The 20,401-nt window shown below is 45.6% G+C and overlaps 1 protein-coding gene across 5 annotated transcripts in view; it reads left to right on the forward strand.

The window, feature by feature from the left end:
- Positions 1–1,157: 1,157 nt before the first annotated feature.
- OVCH1 (ovochymase 1) overlaps positions 1,158–20,401 on the forward strand; it is a 48,468-nt gene continuing 29,224 nt past the window's right edge. Inside the window, exons 1-20 of one of the 5 annotated variants that reach the window (XM_056517784.1) lie at positions 1,158–1,256; positions 2,639–2,745; positions 3,098–3,195; positions 5,096–5,268; positions 6,652–6,747; positions 6,994–7,145; positions 8,761–8,956; positions 9,283–9,373; positions 11,595–11,725; positions 12,488–12,628; positions 12,702–12,832; positions 14,038–14,131; positions 14,592–14,720; positions 15,774–15,845; positions 15,960–16,137; positions 16,868–16,940; positions 17,052–17,247; positions 18,452–18,597; positions 19,171–19,327; positions 19,416–19,496. In XM_056517784.1, coding sequence (XP_056373759.1) covers positions 2,641–2,745; positions 3,098–3,195; positions 5,096–5,268; positions 6,652–6,747; positions 6,994–7,145; positions 8,761–8,956; positions 9,283–9,373; positions 11,595–11,725; positions 12,488–12,628; positions 12,702–12,832; positions 14,038–14,131; positions 14,592–14,720; positions 15,774–15,845; positions 15,960–16,137; positions 16,868–16,940; positions 17,052–17,247; positions 18,452–18,597; positions 19,171–19,327; positions 19,416–19,496 — 2,440 coding nt within the window. In that variant the 5' untranslated portion in view covers positions 1,158–1,256; positions 2,639–2,640. Of the gene's footprint in view, positions 1,257–2,638; positions 2,746–3,097; positions 3,196–5,095; positions 5,269–6,651; positions 6,748–6,993; positions 7,146–7,387; positions 7,433–8,760; positions 8,957–9,282; positions 9,374–11,594; positions 11,726–12,487; positions 12,629–12,701; positions 12,833–14,037; positions 14,132–14,591; positions 14,721–15,773; positions 15,846–15,959; positions 16,138–16,867; positions 16,941–17,051; positions 17,248–18,451; positions 18,598–19,170; positions 19,328–19,415; positions 19,497–20,401 lie in introns of those variants that run through there. The other 4 variants (XM_056517785.1, XM_056517786.1, XM_056517787.1 and 1 more) reach the window with 4 other exon arrangements.

The following is a 20,401-nucleotide window of genomic DNA, read 5'->3' on the forward strand; positions in this document are numbered from 1 at the left end:
AGAATATAACTACTATAATACTGCTCCTATATACAAGAATATAACTACTATAATACTGCCCCCTATATACAAGAATATAACTACTATAATACTGCCTCCTATATACAAGAATATAACTACTATAATACTGCCTCCTATATACAAGAATATAACTACTATAATACTGCTCCTATATACAAGCATATAACTACTATAATACTGCTCCTATATACAAGAATATAACTACTATAATACTGCTCCTATATACAAGAATATAACTACTATAATACTGCTCCTATATACAAGAATATAACTACTATAATACTGCTCCCATATACAAGAATATAACTACTATAATACTGCTCCTATATACAAGAATATAACTACTATAATACTGCTCCTATATACAAGAATATAACTACTATAATACTGCCTCTATATACAAGAATATAACTACTATAATACTGCCCCTATATACAAGAATATAACTACTATAATACTGCTCCTATATACAAGAATATAACTACTATAATACTGCTCCTATATACAAGAATATAACTACTATAATACTGCTCCTATATACAAGAATATAACTACTATAATGCTGCCTCCTATATACAAGAATATAACTACTATAATGCTGCCTCCTATATACAAGAATATAACTACTATAATGCTGCCTCCTATATACAAGAATATAACTACTATAATACTGCCCTCTATAAACAGTGGCAGCTCTAAGTTCCCTGCTCTATGTATACATATTGGTCAGCCATGGTCCTCTACGTGTAGTCACTGACTATAACAATGCTGATAAAGTTGATGTCTTCCTGGACTGGATCTTGTCTCCCGGTTCCGGTCCTCGGTTTGGATGTCTCCTTCCTCCATGGACTGAGCAGCTGGTTCACCTGGAGGCTTCTCTTGTTTCCGGAGGTCTCTCGGCTCTGAGGCCGATGGCTCTGTGTATCCTGGTGTTGCTGATCCTCCATCTGCCCCTGGGTGAGACCCCCTGTCATGGTCCTGTATTTGTAGATTGGAGACATTGCCATTTAGCTTTTATTTCACTTGAACACCTTTAGGGACTAGTTTGGCCTAACGGGACCTTCTAGAAGGGGTTAACCTCCCTGTCGGCAGCTATGGGGTCGTCCTCTGTGCGTATTCCCAGGTAACGTATAGCATTGTGTTACGTACAGGTACCACAGATGTTACCCCCTCCGATGCCACCACCTCCTCACCACTTGTCGCTAAGAGATTGGCCACATCGCAGAGGAATACAGGTAAGATCTTTGGGGTTGTGTTTGCGCAGTCATATCTAAGGGACCGTGGTCATTATTCTGCGTCAGAGAAGCAGCACTTACTTTCTATGTGGAGATCCAGTTGGGGGAGGTGGCGTCCATCCATTTTGTGATGGTTATGTTCTGTCATCCAATACATGAAGCAACTTTGATCTACAGAATGGGGGATAGTGTCAGACCACGGTGACATCCCACCACTGAGACCCTCACAATCTAAAGAACCGGGACTAGAGTCTTTTTAAGGAATGGAGCCGCAAATGGCACATGTGCGACGCTGCTGCATTCATTGTCTATGGAGCTGCTGGAGATAGCCAAGCACTGTACTCGGCTATCTCCAGCAGCTCCATAGACAATGACTGCTTCCAAACAAGAGTTCGGCTTTCTCTGGCTCTCCCATAGAGATACTTAGAGGGGGCGAGTCAGCCGCCACTTGACAGGGTCTCGTGTAGGAGATCGCGTGTTCCCAGCATTCAACCCCAAATACATCCTAAAACAACCCCCGATCCCCCCCGTAATCTATAAGTTATTCCCTATCCTTCGTATAGAGGATACGTTTTTCAGCATGATACATCTCCTTTAAAGGGGTACTCCGCCCCTAGACATCTTATCATAGGGCATAAGATGTCCCGCCGCTGGGGACCCCGCGATCTCGGCTGCGACACCTTATACATCTGGTGGATGGAGCGAACTTTGCTCCATGCTGGATGACTGGTGATGCCACGGTCACGCCCCGCTCGTGACACCATGGGCACGCTCCCTCAATGCAAGTCAATGGAAGGGCCCCCTCTCATAGAGTTGCATTGAGGGGGCGTGCCCGTGATGTCACGAGCAGGATGTGACCGTGACGTCACGAGCATCCGACGCTCTAAACAAACGCCGGGTGCAGCCGGGAGATTGCGGGGTCCCAGTGGCGAAAGCCCCGCGATGAGACATCTTACCCCCTATTGGATAGGTGATAAGTCTAGGGGCAGAGTACCCCTTTAAATGTCCTACAGCTCCACTGAAGGCCTATGTCTCCATGGTAACCTGCACGTTACTCATCTGTCCACAGCTTTTTGGTAACATATTTTCTACAATGAGATGGAGTGGAGTACCACATGACTGGCAGGATCAGACTACACAGCGTTTGATTGTAGTCTGTTACCATGGAGAAATATGTCTGAGCTGTAGACACAAAACAACACAAGATTCTGTGAATATATTTTTTTTCAGGGTCCGGGTATTTCTCTGCAGGTTTTTCACGGTGGATTTTGCTAATGGGTAGCAAAATCCTCTGTGGAAAATCTGCCTCAAAGTACGCAGGTGTGAACGGACCCTAAGGGGGTAAAATTGCTGATCCCCCTTCTTTTTCGTCTCGCACTCAGGGATGAAATGTGGCGCCCGGCCCTTAAAGAAAACGGGAAACTTGATGCAAATAAACTCACGTATTGTTGGGGGAGCGGACACACCGATTGGCGGACAACCTTGGACCGTAAGTGAAGAGAATTGACACTAGGTGGCATCATAATTGGGTGGAGAACTTGGAGGCATAAAGCCGGTTTCTAATAACCCCAATCATAATCATTGGCCACCAATTTGGGCCATCGGGTCCCTGGTTGGGCCACGACTGGCAGGTGTAAAATACAGTAGATGCAGATACAGGTGTCCGCATTGCGCTAGTGTGAACGACATTCAGCTTTACTTGTCTTGTATGGATCTTGAGGTATATCTTGTCTAATGCTCTAGTCACAGCTAAAGCTGCGTTTCCCCCCCCCCCCCCCCCCCCAACATAATATAAAGTTTTGAACGTCCAAAAACAGATATTTTGTTGTTTTCTCTTTCAGGTGTCAATAAAGTTATATGAAAGACACTTGTGCGGGGGGAGTATTGTAGAAACAAACCTGGTGGTGACCGCTGCTCACTGTGTGTATCCTGCAAATGGGTAAGTATCAGCCAAATGACTTGTCCCAGGGCCTGTAGAACATGGTCCTTAACCATTGCACGTAGGAGACCATCATCAACCCCAGTACCTGTAGGTGACTGTCCTCAGCTCCAGTGTTTATAGGACCTGACTATTGTCTTCTTTTAGTGAAGGTGACCATCATCAGCTTTAATACCCTAAGGTAACTAGCATTAGTTCCAGCACCTGAAGGCGACCATCTACAGCTCCAGTGCCTGTAGGTGTTTATTCCCAGCTCCAGTGCCTGTAGGTGTTTATTCCCAGCTCCAGTGCCTGTAGGTGTTTATTCCCAGCTCCAGTGCCTGTAGGTGTTTATTCCCAGCTCCAGTGCCTGTAGGTGTTTATTCCCAGCTCCAGTGCCTGTAGGTGTTTATTCCCAGCTCCAGTGCCTGTAGGTGTTTATTCCCAGCTCCAGTGCCTGAAGGTGTTTATTCCCAGCTCCAGTGCCTGTAGGTGACCATTTCCAGCTCCAGTGCCTGTAGGTGACCATTTCCAGCTCCAGTGCCTGTAGGTGACCATTTCCAGCTCCAGTGCCTGTAGGTGACCATTCCCAGCTCCAGTGCCTGTAGGTGACCATTCCCAGCTCCAGTGCCTGTAGGTGACCATTCCCAGCTCCAGTGCCTGTAGGTGACCATTCCCAGCTCCAGTGCCTGTAGGTGACCATTCCCAGCTCCAGTGCCTGTAGGTGACCATTCCCAGCTCCAGTGCCTGTAGGTGACCATTCCCAGCTCCAGTGCCTGTAGGTGACCATTCCCAGCTCCAGTGCCTGTAGGTGACCATTCCCAGCTCCAGTGCCTGTAGGTGACCATTCCCAGCTCCAGTGCCTGTAGGTGACCATTCCCAGCTCCAGTGCATGTAGGTGACCATTCCCAGCTCCAGTGCCTGTAGGTGACCATTCCCAGCTCCAGTGTCTGTAGGTGACCATTCCCAGCTCCAGTGGCTGTAGGTGACCATTCCCAGCTCCAGTTCCCGAACACGACCATCCTTGGCTCCAGTGCCCTAGGTGACCATTCTCAGCTCCAGTGCCTGTAGTTTACAATCCTTAGTACCAGGGTTTGTACCAACATCAGCCCCAGCTCTCATAGGTGACCAACATCAGCCTCCGCTCCCGTAGGTGACCAACATCAGCCTCCGCTCCCCTAGGTGACCAACATCAGCCCCAGCACCCGTAGGTGACCAACATCACCCTCCGCTCCAGTAGGTGACCAACATCAGCCCCAGCACCCGTAGGTGACCAACATCAATCCCAGCTCCCATAGGTGACCAACATCACCCTCTGCTCCAGTAGGTGACCAACATCAGCCTCCGCTCCCGTAGGTGACCAACATCAGCCCCAGCACCTGTAGGTGACCAACATCAGCCCCAGCGCCCGTAGGTGACCAACATCAGCCCCAGCGCCCGTAGGTGACCAACATCAGCCCCAGCGCCCGTAGGTGACCAACATCAGCCCCAGCGCCCGTAGGTGACCAACATCAGCCCCAGCGCCCGTAGGTGACCAACATCAGCCCCAGCGCCCGTAGGTGACCAACATCAGCCCCAGCTCCCGTAGGTGACCAACATCAGCCCCAGCTCCCGTAGGTGACCAACATCAGCCCCAGTGCACGTAGGTGACCAACATCAGCCCAGCGCCCGTAGGTGACCAATAACAACCATCCTCAGCTTCAGTACCAAAGGCAACTGACTTTAGCCCCAGGGTTTTCTCACATGATACAGTTGGTATATCTCTGGTTTTGCCATAACTGAGTGAACCCTTTAATTATTTGCGCAGGTCCTTCCTCTACTTATGTCCACCCTCAATATCACAGCCAGTGCATCATTTATGTCTCATTGCCTTCGCCTTCTAGATCCGATTCACATGTGATGCCCCCTTTTTTCTTCCTAGCTTTAAAATGAAGCACTTGGTGGTGGTTGCTGGTGAGTATGACCAGAGCATTGAGGACCCCCAGCAACAAGATATCCCTGTGTCTGATGTAAAGCTGCACCCGAAGTACAAGCATGATGGGAGTATGAGCTACGACATCGCACTCGTCTATTTACAGAAGCCGATCATCCTGGGTGAGTGTCATGGAGAGTGATGAACATCCATATCAGTTGACCGATATGGTCAAGTTCTTGGTAGACACAGACAGTCACTTTATAAAAAGTCCTCATGGTTGCTACTCACTAGGTGGCGCTGAAAATTGACCATTATAGAACTTTCTAGAACAGGGTGTACTCCGCCCCTAGACATCTTATCCCCTATCCAAAGTATGGGGGATAAGATGCCTGATCGCGGGGGTCCTGCCACTGGGTCAGGTGCAGCGCCAGAGGTGTGCGATGTCACAGCCACACCCCGCTCGTAATATCTATGCAAGTCTATGGAAGGTGGTGTGAAGGGCCGTCACGCCACCTCCCATAGACTTGCATTGAGGGGCGTGACCATGATGGCAGGAGTCTCCACCCCGCAGTCATCCGGCACAGAGCGTAGTTTGCTCCGTGCAGCGAATGGCTTGGGTATTGCAGCCAAGACAGCGGCGGGACCCCCACAATCAGACATCTTATCTCCGATCCTTTGAATAGGGGATAAGATGTGTAGGGGTGGAATACCCCTTTAAGGGTTAATATTACTTCACACAACCTCTGAAGTGCAACAACTGACCTGGGTACAAATGGCTCCCAACTAAACCCAACAGAGTATCAGTCCCCAGCCCACATGGTTGTACTCTCCACCGCTCCCATATGTGATCCTCTCCCCACACTATGCTCATTAAGGCCAGCCCACCAAGTACACTGAGGCCTCAGGATGCCCACCTCCACATCCAAAAAGCCACCAGCACCTATCTAGAGTGTAGTGCTCGTTGTACCAGGTTTGGACCTAGTTCCCAACCATCGATCCTTGGCACTCCTCCACCCGACATGCCGCTGACTGGCCCTTTGACCACATCATAATATCCTCAGCCTCTGTTGGCAGGCCTTTGGCCTACATCAAGCACTGACAGCTGTCCACTCCATGGTTAACCCCCTAACCCAAAGGTGTCCAAGACCAACTGGCCTTGCTTAGCAGCCTTTTGAGGTACGTCTCATGGCACTGTAATGGTAAAGAAGATGACCCACTCTGTAGCTGCCATGGAAGGCCTAGTATCCCACCCCAGGACCTTGCAGCCTAGTGATGTCCACCACAGTCAGCCACTTTGGCCTCACTTATCTCCCAACATGAAGACTGTTCCGGATCACATTAGTTGACATCCTAGGGACCACGTGTGAGGAAAACCATGCACCACCAGTTGGCGCCAAAAGCACAGGCACAACTCCATCCTCCTGTTGCCACTAGCAACAGTGATCTTCAAGGTCCATGCAACCCTTAGCAACCTCATCTAGAGAACATCCTGGTTAGAGGATTCTGAGAGAGAATTTTTTCATGTACTGTTCCTTTTAAATTTATTCTGCTTCTTTCCTTAGGGTCTCAGGTACAGCGGGTGTGCTTACCACAAGTGGGGGAGATCATCGAACCAGGAACCTTGTGTGTGACCAGCGGATGGGGAAGAGTTAATGAGAGTAAGTTCAGTGGTCCAGTAAATAAGTGGGTGACTCCCAATATGGCCTCCATTTGTAGCTTCCAGAGTCAATGTTTCCAGAAAACATGTCTGCTTTATTCCAGAAACGGCACCATGGGTTGTGTCTAGTGTTAAAGTGAATGGAGCTGAGCTGCAATACCACACACAACCTGTGGAAAGGTGTGGCACTGTTTTTGAAATCAAGGCAAAGGCTAAGAGTGTTTGTTCTTGGTCTTATTGTTTTCAGGCGGAGAGACATCCAAAATCCTGCAGGAGGTGACCCTTCCCATCCTGGATGATGACACCTGTAGATCGGCGCTCACCTCCGTTGGACTTCCTGCCTTACATAAATCGATGTTATGCGCCGGTTTCCCGGGCGGTGGGAGGGACGCTTGCCAGGTGTGCTCAAGTGTTTGAAGGTCAAAAAATTTGGGGGGTATCAGTAAATTTAGATTGGGAACAGTAAGTGGTATTAGAATCCTTATTCTTCCTGTAGTTTCTGTTTCCTAGCAACCACTTAACAACTTCCTGTCTCGGTGACCACTTTCTGCAATACAATAAACTGTCTCCCCATGTTTCACAGACTTGTTCAGGGGTAAAACAAGTAAAGCAAAGGAGGAAACGTGCAGGAAATCATAGCTGTCAACATTAGAAAAATGTTTACAGAGACACTATGGAAGGGATGGGTGTGGCTTATTATGGGTGTGGTTTGTTGTGGGTGGGGTTTGTATAGGGTGTGGTTTCTCAATGGGTGTTTTTTTTTTGTTTTTTTTTTTTCTATAAATTTTCCATATATATTGTCCTTACTGTAAGGATCCCCCTCTAAGTAGTTTGCCCCCTATAGGTAGTTTTACTCCCTGTAGTTAGTTTGATCTTCTGTATGTATTACCCCCAGTAGGCAGTTTGCCTCCCTATATGTAGGACCTCTTTGTAAATAGCCTGCCCCCTTGAAGTAGGACCCCCTGTAGGTATTTTGCCCCTCCGTATGTATTACCCCAGTAGGTAGTACACTAACCCCCCCCCCCCCCCCCCCACACACACACACACACATATAGGTGCTTTTCCCCCTGTATAAAGGAACCTCCTGTAGGTAGTTTGCCCTTGTAGGTTGTTTGGCCCCTGTATGTATTACCCAAGTAGGTACTTTGCCCATCTGTATGTATTACCTCAGTAGGTAGTCACCCCCCCCCCCCCCCCCCCGTAGGTGTCTCTACCCCTGTATATAGAATCCCTTGTAGGTTATTTGACCCCTGTAGGTAGTTTGCCCCTCAGTTTGTGTTACCCAAGTTGGTAGTTTGTCCCCTGTATGTAGGATCCCCTGTAGGTAGTTTGCCCCTCTGTATGCATTACCTCAGTAGGTAGTTCCCCCCCCCCCCCCCCCCCCGTAGGTGCTTTTTCCCCTGTATAAAGGATCCTCCTGTAGGTCGTCTGACCCCTGTAGGTAGGACCACCCCTGTAGGTAGTTTCCCCCCCCCCCCAGTAGGTAGTTTGCCCACTTTATGTAGGACACCCTTTAGTATTTGCCCCATTTTGGTAGACCACCCTAAGAGGTAGTTTGCCCCCTGTAGATAGGAACACCCCGTAGTTAGTTTTCTCCTCTGTATGTTTTACCTCAGTAGGTAGTTTGCCCCCTGTATGTAGGACCGCCCTGTAGGTAGTCTGCCCACACCTGTTGTGGTCCTACCTAAATGGGGCAAAAACAGGACAGTTGGCAACAATGTCGTAAATGGGTGTTACAATCCATATTCTTTCTATAGTTTCTGTGTTACCTAGCAACCACTTGACTTCCTGTCTTGGTGACCACTTCCTGCTTTACAATAAACTGTCTCACCATGCTGCGCAGACTTGTTTAGGCTCCTCCCACACAGGAAACAGGAAGCTAGAGAACATTGCGCAGGAAGTCAGGAGGAAAACAAGGAAGTCAAGGGGGAACACACAGGAAGGGGGAAGATTTTGTTGGGTGCACTATGTATACTGAGGGTTGATTTAACTTGAATCATTTGATTTAACGCAGGGTGACTCTGGAGGACCCCTAGTCTGTAGGCGCCGGCGGTCCAACACTTGGGTCCTGGTAGGCAGCACGTCCTGGGGCGCCGGGTGTGGAAGAGCTTGGGAAGCATCGACGACTAAAAGTGCTGCTCTGGGGTCACCCGCCATATACGCCAAAGTTTCGGCCATTGTGGACTTCCTTAGAAACTTCACATCTGACAGTGAGTCCATTTGGAAATAAAGGAGGACTAGGCCTCAATTAAAAGGGGTGGAGCTGTGACCACCTATTATTTTGCATTGGATACTTTCTTTATATAGGATTTATAGCGGATGTTGCAAAACTACAACTCCCAGCATGCCGGGACAGCTGTTGGCTGTCCGGGCATGCTGAAAGTTGTAATTTTGCAAAATTTGGAGGTCCACAGTTTAAAGACCACTGTTTTATAGATTTTATAATTAAAATTGCATTGTACTGCCCATATATGGTCAATATACTGCCACCTGTGGTCATAACAAGTACTGCAACCTACAATCTTGTATCTTCCAGGTGGCTGTAGCTCGAGCCCTTTGGTTATTGTCGGCAAAAATGGTTTCGTCAAGTACCCCTTAGATGCGAAGAGCAATTATTCCATCAACAGGTAACTTGAAAAAATAAAAGCCAAAAATAAAAATAAAAATCTAGAATGTGGGGATCAAGTATACATTCCCAGTCAGTTTCCAAGGCTCCTGGCTGGAGGGAAATGCTGACTTTTAAATGAAAATTCACTTTGGAAAGAGAGGATATGCAAAGTGACTCCCACACTGCTTTCTTCAAATTGCATTTTTTTTTTAAGTGTTTGTCTCCAACCAGGAGGCTTGGACACTGACTGGGAATGTATGCCAAGCTAGAGATCTTTCTAAAGAGAATATTCATCTGCAGAGAGCTGTTTCGGGGCTTGATATACATTCCTGGTCAGTTGCCAAGATTTCTCGTTGGAGTAAAACCCTGACTTTTGAATAAAATAAATAAATAAAAGCATAAATAAAATAAAAAATCTAGAATGTGTGGATGAAGTCTGTATACTCCAATGAGACCTATGAGATAGTTTTGGTGTCATGTTGCCCCTAGTGGTAGAAATGTGTCTCACAGGGAAACGGTCAACATGATGCTCATGGGCCATAGTGTAATTAAAGGGGTACTGTCCTGAAGAAGAGTAATGTCATAAACGAGTGGGGAAACATATAGGTCATTTACGCTCAAATGGGAATTCTGGGAAGGACGGATATGCAAATAAGATCTCACACCGCTTTCTCCAAGTCGTTTTCCCTTTTAAAATGTAGTGTTTCACTCCAGCCAGGAGTCTTGGCAACTGACTGGGAATATATGCCAAGCTAGAGATCTTTCTAAAGAGAACTCATCTGCAGAAAGCTGTTTCGAGGCTTGGCACATATTCCCAGTCAGTTACCAAGACTCCTGGTTGAAGTGAAACACTGACTTTTTTTTTAATAAAAACAAAACATTTGAAGAAAGCAGTGTGAAAGCTTCTTTCTTCCTACATTTTTAATTAAAAAATTAGTTCTTCACTCACCCAGGAGTCTTTGCAACTGACTGGGAATGTATCCCAAGCCCCGAAACAGCTCTCTGCGGATGAATATTCTCTTTAGGAAGATCTTTAGCTTGGTATACGTTCCCAGTCAGTTTCCAAGACTACTGGCTGGAGTGAAATGCTGACTTTTAAATGAAAATTCGCTTTGGAATGAGAATATATGCAAAGTGGCTCCCACACTGATTTCTCAAAATAATATTTTATTTAAAAGAGTTTGTCTCCAACCAGGAGGCTTGGAAACAGACTGGGAATGTATGCCAAGCTAGAGATCTTTCTAAAGAGAATTATTCATCTTCAGAGAGCTGTTTCAGGGATTGGCATATATCACCGGTCAGTTGCCAAGACTTCTCGTTGGAGTAAAACCCTGACTTTTAAATAAATAAAAAAAAAAACACTTTGGGAAGAAATGATATGCAAAGTAGCTCTTGCACTGCTTTCTCTAACTTGTTTTCCATTTAAAAGTCAGTGTTTTACGCCAAACAAGAGTCTTGGAAACTGACTGGGAATGTATGCCAAGTCAGAGATCTCTCCAGTAGGAGAGAATACTCATCTGTAGAGAGCTGTTCCAGGGCTTGGCATATATTCCCAGTCAGTTTCCAAGACTAAAACACTAACTTTTAAATTAAAAACTACTTTGGGAAGAAGGGATATGGAAATCAGCCCTCACACCACTTTCTCTCATTTAAAGGGGTACTCCCCTGAAAAAAAAAATGTTTTAATCAACTGGTGCCAGAAAGTTAAAGAGATGTTTGTAAATTACTTCTATTAAAAAAATCTTAATCCTTCCTGTACTTATCAGCTGTTGTATGCTCCACAGGAAGTTCTTTTCTTCTTGAATTTCCTTTCTATCTGACCTCAGTGCTCTCTGCTGACACCCCTATCAGTAGCAGGATATGCTTGCTATGGGGATTTGCTCCTACTCTGGACAGTTCCTGACATGGACAGAGGTGTCAGCAGAGAGCACTGTGGTCAGACAGAAAGGAAATTCAAAAAGAAAAGGGCTTCCTGTGGAGCATATAGCAGCTGATAAGTACAGGAAAGATTAAGATTTTTTAATAGAAGTAATTTACAAATCTGATTAACTTTCTGGAACCAGTTGATTAAAAAAAAAAAAAAAGTTTTACAGGGGAAAGTCAGTGTTTCACTCCAGCTAGTAGTCTTGGAAACTGACTGGGAGTGTATGCCAAGCCAGAGATCTCTCCCAGTCAGTTGCCAAGACTCCTGGCTGGCGTACAGAACGTGTACCGCCCCTTTAAATCTCTCATCATTGCAGCTTATGCCGATGGACAATCAAGTCGTCAGCGGATAAGATAATCAAGATCCAATTTACTAAGCTGGATATCGAGGATCATGTGACCTGCGCCTACGACTCGCTGACTTTTACTGCAAAATCGAAGGATGTCCGTGAGTATATTAGTGCTTGTAAATGAGTTTGCTGCCCCTGCTGGTCACAGGTAGTATTGAGTCTGCGAGCAAATTATGCTTAGCTCTTTTTATTAAAGGGGTACTCCACTGCCCCAGTGTTTGGAACATTTTGTTCCGAACGCTGGATGCAGGCTGCGGGGGTCGTGACATCAGGCCACGCCCCTTCAATGCAAGTCTATGGGAGGGGGCGTGACGGCATCACGCCCCCTCCCATAGACTTGTATTGAGGGGGCGGGGCCATGATGTCATGACGCCCGCACCCAGCATTCGGAACTAAATGTTCCGAAATCTGGGGAAGGGAAGTACCCCATTTAGGTACCCAATTGATTCCTTTATAAGGATCATTGCTCCATTTTCCTGATACATTGCTCCAAATCCCCTACACGGGGGAACCTTTCTGCCGGCCGGATTTATCACAGAGCTCACTGAGATTTCAATAAAGTTGAATTCAGTGAGCTCCCTCTAGTGGTGGATGGAGGTAGTAACATAGATATGGAAATAATTTAGTAGTTTTTGGTGTAAGATCCCACACCCCTCCCCGATCACAGACTATAATGTGTTGTTTTTTACTTTGTTCATATCGAGTGATGGAGCGGAATGTTAGTGTAGCATGTGGTACGGTGAATAGCTTAGGGAACCTTTGCTGTATATTGTACTGTCAAGCTTTGTGTGATTGAAATTTATTGTATCACTTGTAATGACGACTGAATGATCAATAAAGCTCTTTTTGGTGTTTTTTAGGTAAGGTCTGTGGCTCCGTCCTGCCGTCTCCTCTGATAATCCGCTCCGCTACCGTTACGGTGACTTTCCTCTCGGACGGCACCGTGAATGGTCGCGGGTTCCAGTTTAAGTTTTCTGCATTATCCGCAGCATCGGAGAAAGGTGGGTGCTGCCGCGGGTGCCCGTGGAACTACAGGGTCTCGGCCCGCGGTCATGAATTCGTCTCATTGTATAGGGTCCGGGTGTGGCAGTGCTGCGGAGCTGCAGGAGGAAGGCAAGATCTTCACCCTAAATTATCCCCGATTATATCCCAGTAACACCGTCTGTCGCTGGGTCATAGAAGCACCAGAAGATCATGTCGTGCAGGTAAGTGGCCATTTGGGAGCAATGAGTTGTATGTGATCATTGTGATTGTATACAACCCCTTTAGGTCCAATGATAAAGTATTCGACCCCTTTCGAGTCAAATAGGGGTGTATGTGGCTGCTTTCGGATCTAATATAAATGTACATGATCCCTTTTGGGTAAAATAGGAAGGTAGGTGACCCTTTAGGGCCAAATGGAAATTGGGACCAGTGGGAACATAAGAGACCCCATTCTAGTCCAATGGGAAAGTATACAACGTCTTTTGGGTCCAATGTGAATGTAAACAACCCATATTGAGTCCAATAGTCAGGTATGTGACCCCTTTCGGGTTCAATGGAAAAAGTATGTGACCCTTTTAATGTCCAATGGGAAGGTATGCGACCGCTTTGGGTTGTGGGAATGTTTGGGTCCAGTGGGATGGTATGTGGACCATTTTAGGTCCAATTGGACAGAACATGAAAACTTTTGGGTCCAATGGGAACATATGTGGTCACTTTAGGGTCCATTGGGAAGGTATGTGACCCTTTTCGGGTCCAAAGGGAAGGTGTGCGACCCCTTTCGGGTCAAGTGTGAATTTGTACAGCCCCTTTTGGGTCCAATGGAAACATATGCATCCCCTCTTGGGTCCAGTATGAATGTATACGACCACTTTTGGAACCAATAAAAACATATCTGACCCCTTTTTGTTCCAGTGGGAGGGTATGTGACCTATTTTGGGTCTAATGGGGAGGTATGTTACCCCTTTTGGGTCCAATGGGAAGGTATATGACCTCTTTTGGGTCCAATGGGAAGGTATGTGACCCTCTTTTGAGTTGAGTGTGAACGTTCAACCCCCCTTTTGGGCCCAATGGAAACATCTGAATGCCCTTTTGGGTCCAGTGTGAACATATATGACCCTTTTGGGTCTAATGGGAAGGTATGTGATCCCTTTCAGGTTACAAATGAGAGTACAGTATGGGAATGTATGTTTTGTCCCTGTAGCCCCGCACCAAGCACAGTGTTCCTTTAAATCTTATCTAGTCTAATTAAAACACCCAACCATTTAGACACAATGTAGTCATGGGTCAACTAAGAGGAGTTATTTTTAGGGGTCAGTGTCCACAAACAGCGCCACCCTGGTCGATGTGGCATAGTCTGGTATTGCAGCTCAGCCTCCATATTCTTATTTCCAGACCAGGCCACCATGTTATTCTCTTGTCTTTGCAGCTTGTCTTTGAAGACTTTGCTCTGGAGTACCAGGAGAAATGTGAATATGATCGCGTTTCGATTTATGGAGACAGAGAGGAGTCTCACCTCATTGGTATGAACCCATTGGTGTATAGGGCACCTCATTGATTTATGGGGCACCTCATTGGTTTATAAGGCACCTCATTGGTTTATAGGGCACCTTATTGGTTTATAAGGCACCTCATTGGTTTATAGGGCACCTCATTGTTTATAGGGCACCTCATTGGTTTATAGGGCACCTCATTGGTTTATAGGGCACCTTATTGGTTTATAAGGCACCTCATTGATTTATGGGGCACCTCATTGGTTTATAGGGCACCTCATTGGTTTATTGGGCACCTCATTGGTTTATAGGGCACCTCAATGATTTATAGGGCACCTCTATGGTTTATAGGGCACCTTTATTGGTTTATAGGGCACCTTATTGGTTTATAGGGCACCTCAATGATTTATGGGGCACCTCATTGATTTATAGGGCACCTATTGTTTATAAGGTCTGGCTCAATGTCTCCTCCTCCTCCTTCTGCTCCTAGTAACCTTATGTGGGTTTTTAGCGTCCCGTCTAGTCTCTAGTCTGGGTAACATCATGGTCATCAAATTCGAAAGTGATTACGAGAACAATTACGGTGGCTTCATGGCGAGGTTCAGCTTCGCATATCCAGGTATGTCTGCCTAGGGTGTGAAGACTTTTTTGTGAAATTTTTATTTTATTTTTTTTGCATTACTGCAATCCATCTTAAATGAAGCAATTCTATTATTAAAGGTGCAAAACATTTTTTAATTTTTTTTTGCCAATATCATACACACTCACCATCACTAGTCCTACAGTTCTTCTACAGTACAGGGTGACATCATCCTCTAACAGATCCCTTCTGCTAGCTCCAAGACCCCGCCTCTCCCAGCTCTATCTGTATACTGCTGCAACTATCGCTCTATGGGATCAGGATACATAGTAGTCATACACCTCCCCTCTAGCTCTATATACTGCTGCTATCTCTATGGATCAGTGTGTGTGTATATATATATATATATATATATATATATATATATATATATATATATATATATATATATATATATATATATATATATAGTTATACACCTCCCCTCCAGCTCTATCTGTATACTGCTGCTATCTCTATACACCTCCCCCCTCCAACTCTTTCTGCATACTGCTGCTATCCCTATGGGATCAGGATATATAGTAGTTATACACCTCCCCTCCAGCTTTATCTGTATACTGCTGCTGCTATCTCTATATGATCAAGTTGTATAGTAGTTATACACCTCCCCTTCAGCTCTGTTTGTGGACAGGAGCAACACAACACAGAATCAGACTACACAGGGTTTGCTTTGTAGCCTGTAACCATGGAGACGCACAACCCATTTTTTTTCCTGCGGAGGATTTTAAATCCGTGTTACTGCAAAAAAGGGAAAAAAAAGTGAATGATCACTGATATGAAATCCATGTGACTTCCACATTGTGTATGGGACCAACCAGAATCCAAAAATTTGGGAAAGTCCACAGCTAGCTTCCCCCCGATTCGTTTTGAGTAGGGTTGGTGGATCCCTTGACCAGAACCCTCCCTTTATTGTGGCCATAGTGTGAGATATAGTGTGATGACTTGCAAACCACCTTAGTCTTGTTCTGACTATGTAAATGGGACAAAGGACTCATAACTATTTTTGGATTTCTCTCCGGACTGGTTTTGCAGACAGTACGACAGCCGCCCCCTCCATTAAGGCTTCTCCGGCACTGAATCAAGAACCAAAGCGGGTTAATACAGGTGAGAAACGAACTCCCATTGCTCCTGGTTCTCGGGCCCTAAAAAATTGAGGATCTGAAGTTCCCACCTGGTTGGGCGACATTTTTTAAATATTTTTCTCTGGATGATATTTAGGGGTTTGTGGGGTGGCACCGCTGTCTCCACAGTGGCTTCTAAATCGTATTGTAGGAGGGGAGGAAGCCTGTCCTAACTGCTGGCCGTGGCAGGTAGCCATCAAGGACTGGGACATGTTCCAGTGTGGAGGAGTCATTCTGTCATCTCAATGGGTCCTGACAGCTGCTCACTGTCTACGGTAAGTCTTTTTAAAGTTTTTAAAATCAAAAAATCTCTGTTCTGGTAAAAGGTTTGTTACCGCCCATGCGTGTTTTTACAGAGGTCCCTAAGGGGCGCCTTGGTCTGGATCGGAGGAGGCCCTACAGCCGCCCCCCGAACTGCCAAGGCCTGAGAAACCTCAGATCCTGGCAGTTTAACTCCGTCACACTCCGCGGTCAAATCATCTATTGGGTCACAAAGCTCCACAGACTTGAAACACGATTTCCGGGTGCCGATGGGTTTCCATGTGTTTCCCATAACTTTCTCATAATGTCTCTGGCACAGCTTGATTCTTCAGAAGGGCCGGAACGGCCCTTCTGAAGAATGAAGCTGTGCCAGAGACATTATGAGAAAGTTACGGGTCTTGGGATGTGACAATGAATTTACATTTTTTATTTTTTTTTTTTAATCAAAAAATTTGTCTATTGTGCCAAACTACGAAAGCATAAAAAGAAACATAAAGGAAATAAATTAATTAAATCATTGTAATCCTCCTGGCCCAGAGAGTTATATTTATAACTATTTTTACCCACTGTGAATGACAAAAAAAGACAAAATCTGTTTTTTTTTCCATTATCCTCTACCCCAAAAAAATTATTAATAACATGTAATCAATAAGTTATATGAACACCAAAATGGCGCCATGAAAAAAATCCATCTTGTCCCGCAAAAAACAATGTTTGACCCAATGATTGTCTGTGTGGTTACAGATCCTCCGATCCCTCCCGGTACCACGTCCATGCTGGGATTCATGACCAACTATTGAATGAATCCAGCAGACAGGTCAGTGTGTTGGGGGGGGGGGGGGGGGGAGGGGATGGTTGGTACTATTATATGGTTTTCTGTAATAAAGGATTTTAGATATGACTGTTAACTTATTTTTGTGTCTTACAGGATCGGAGGGTTCACATCATGGCACTTCATGAGATGTACAGTCCCATCACCAACGACTATGACGTAGCACTGCTCCGGTTGGCAGAAGAACTGATCTTCAATGACTTTGTGCGTCCCGTCTGCCTGCCCAGTGTGGAGGAGCCTCTAGAGCAGACGTCCCTGTGTGTGGTCACCGGTTGGGGCAGCACTGGAGAAGGTGGATGCACTTGGCATAAATCCTGAAATGGGCCCCATTTATCAAGAAAGTCTAGCGGACAAACTGGCCTTGTTCCCAATATCCACCAGTTTGGAGAAATAACAGCTACGATCTGATTGTGTTATTTGGACAACAAGGCTGGGGGAGGTCCTTGGAACATCTCCTCGTATCATGGGCGCCACAAGCTATAGAAATACTCACCTCTACTGGATAGGGGATAACATGTCCGATAGTGAGGGGTCCGGCTGCTGGGACCCCCACAGATCTTCAGGCGGCCCCCGACGTTCTGAACATTTTTGTGTATAATGCTGGGTTTGGGTGTCCGTAGTCATGACCTCATGCCACGCCCCCCCCCCAATAATTTCTATAGGAGGGCTGTCATGCCTCCTCCCATAGATGGGATAGGGGATAAGATGTTCAGGGGTGTAGTACTCCTTTAAGGGGTTTAGTTTGGGTTTTGTGTTACTGTATGGGGTCTGGTCTGGTGTTTGTGTACGGGGTCTTACCTGAGTTTGTATTTAAAGTGTGACTGCTGCTTTAAAAAACGTTTGAAATGTCAAAGAGACGTGTCAAAAGTTTTGATCAGTCGACCAGTTAGGGTTTGAGTGTGTAGACCACCAACTGCACGACTAAGCACATATTGTGTAGTGAGATGGGAAGAAAAATACATAGGGCCTGATTAGATGAGCCCACCTGTAAATAAATGCTGATTTTGTAGATTGGAGCTCTCTGCTGAGACAACACCACACTGACAATGAGAGGACTACACAACTTCCTGTCAGGGGAGAGGGAGGAGCTGGGGAGCTGCTAAGGCAATGCTACACTGACAATGAGAGGACTACACAACTTCCTGTCAGGGGTGATTCATGCAAAAACACACTGAATCCAGTACATTTTGTAATATCATTTTATTAGTTATATAAGTTATATTTCTCGCGGTGATGGTCTTTATTATAATTACTATAATTTTTGATACTGGAATACCCCTTCAAAAATGTTCCACTTCTTGGACCCTCTTTGTGGCCCCTTCACAAAAGTTAGTGAGTTTGGTGTATGGGGATCTTCAGGGCTGAATGGTCATGAAGATGATTCGGCATACTGTAGTCCGGACACAGGGCGGGTCATGTGGTCATGTCAGGGGTTTTTTTTATTTATTTTTACATTTTATTTCTTGGAGTATTTTATTTTATTTTTTGTACTTCAGGGGAGCAACACTTCAACCGCTTACAGCAGCTACAGGTCCCCATTCTGGACAACAACATCTGCAACAGTTCCTATTACCCAGGAGGGATCTCCGACCGCATGTTCTGCGCTGGATTTCCTGATACTGGAGGAAAAGATTCCTGCCAGGTCTGTACGCGTCTTTGTATAACTTTTGTTTTGTTTTCTTTTTTTATAATTTTTAATTATTTATTTATTTATTTTTTAGACTTTTTTTTATTAAGGGGTACTCTGCTGGAAAACATCTTATCCCCTATCCAAAGTATAGGGGATAAGATGCCTGATCGCATGGGGTTCTGCCACTGGGGAGCGCGGCGTCCTGAACATGGAAGCTTGGAGCTTTCATGACGTCACGCCACGCCCATTACATTCATGTCTATGGGAGGAGGCGTGACGGCTACAACGTAGCCATCACGCCTCCTCCCATAGACATGAATGGAGGGGGCGTGGCGGCTGTGATCACCAGTCATCCGGCACGGAGCGGAGTTCGCTCCGTGCAACGGATGTCTGGGGTGCTGCACCGGAGATCGCGGGAGCTCCCGCAGCGGGACCCCCATGATCAGACATCTTATCCTCTGTCTTTTGGATAGGGGATAAGATGTTTTTAGTTGGAGTACCCCTTTAAGAGTTGATATCTCAGAAACCTTAGCAAAAAATGTGTGTAAGGACTTGAACACATGAATTTCGTAAAACTTTCCACAGGGTGATTCTGGGGGCCCGCTGGTCTGTCCCGGCTCCAATAAATCCCATGTACTTTATGGCATAGTCAGCTGGGGTGTGGGCTGTGCACGGCCCAAAAAGCCTGGCGTATACACAAAGGTCCGATCTTTCCTGAGCTGGATAGAAACTACCCAACAAGGTAACTGGATGAAAAGCGCACGATGGGGTTTGGTTTTCTGTGTAATGGCTGCCTGAATTTCCATGTGACGTTTCTCCATTTTATATAGAAATAAACAAGACTTTACATAATGGGAATAATGCTGCAATGATGCCAAGGACTCCTGAGGGAAAGGGGTCGCCAACGGAAGGTAAGTGGGACAACAACTGTACAGGACTTATTAGTATCTAAGTAGAAAATCTTGCTCCTACTTTTGAAATTTAGAAACTAAAAGCTAAAGCAACAATTAAACTTGGCTCTCTGATAACCCATGGGTGTAAGATATACTCCAAGTAAGTGGAACAAAAACTCTTAAAGACTTATAGGAGTAGTGCAGTGAAAAATAACTTATCACCTATCTAAAGGAAAGGGGATAAGTTATGGATCATGAGGGGTCCAACCACTTGAACCCTCTGCGATCTCCTGAACGGGGCCCCGGCAATCTGCCAGAAGTGGCCATTCCGACCCCCGTAGGAAGCCACAGCCGACATGCCCCCTTGTGTATCTCTATGGATACATGGTGGGGGCGTGTCGGCCACCGCTGCATGCAGGGGTTGGCACACCCCCTTCCAGCAGACTGCCTCAGCCCCATTCAGGAGATTGCGGGTGTCCCAGCAGTCATACCCCCACGATCTATAACTTATCCCCTATCCTTTGAATAGGGGATAAGTTATTTTTCACTACACTACTCCTTTAAAGGTGTATATATATATATATATATATATATATATATATATATATATATAGTTTCAAGTAAAAAGCCTTGATTCTACTTCTGATATTTAATAAGAAAGCTAAAGCAACAAGTAAACTTGGCTCCCTAATATCTCATGGGTGTAAGATAGTAAGACATATTGCAGGTAAGTGGGACAAAAACTCTTTAAGTAGAAATCTTGATTCCACTTCTGAAATTTAGAAACAAAGCTAAAGCAACAATTAAACTTAACTCCCCGATGACCCATGGGTGTAAGATATATTGTAGGAAAGTGGGACAAAATCTCTAAAGTACTTTTTGGTTACCCTATATAGTTTCTAGTAGTAAACCTTGATCCTAAT

The sequence above is a fragment of the Hyla sarda genome, chromosome 4 (assembly GCF_029499605.1).
Source record: "Hyla sarda isolate aHylSar1 chromosome 4, aHylSar1.hap1, whole genome shotgun sequence".
Taxonomy (NCBI): domain Eukaryota; kingdom Metazoa; phylum Chordata; class Amphibia; order Anura; family Hylidae; genus Hyla; species Hyla sarda.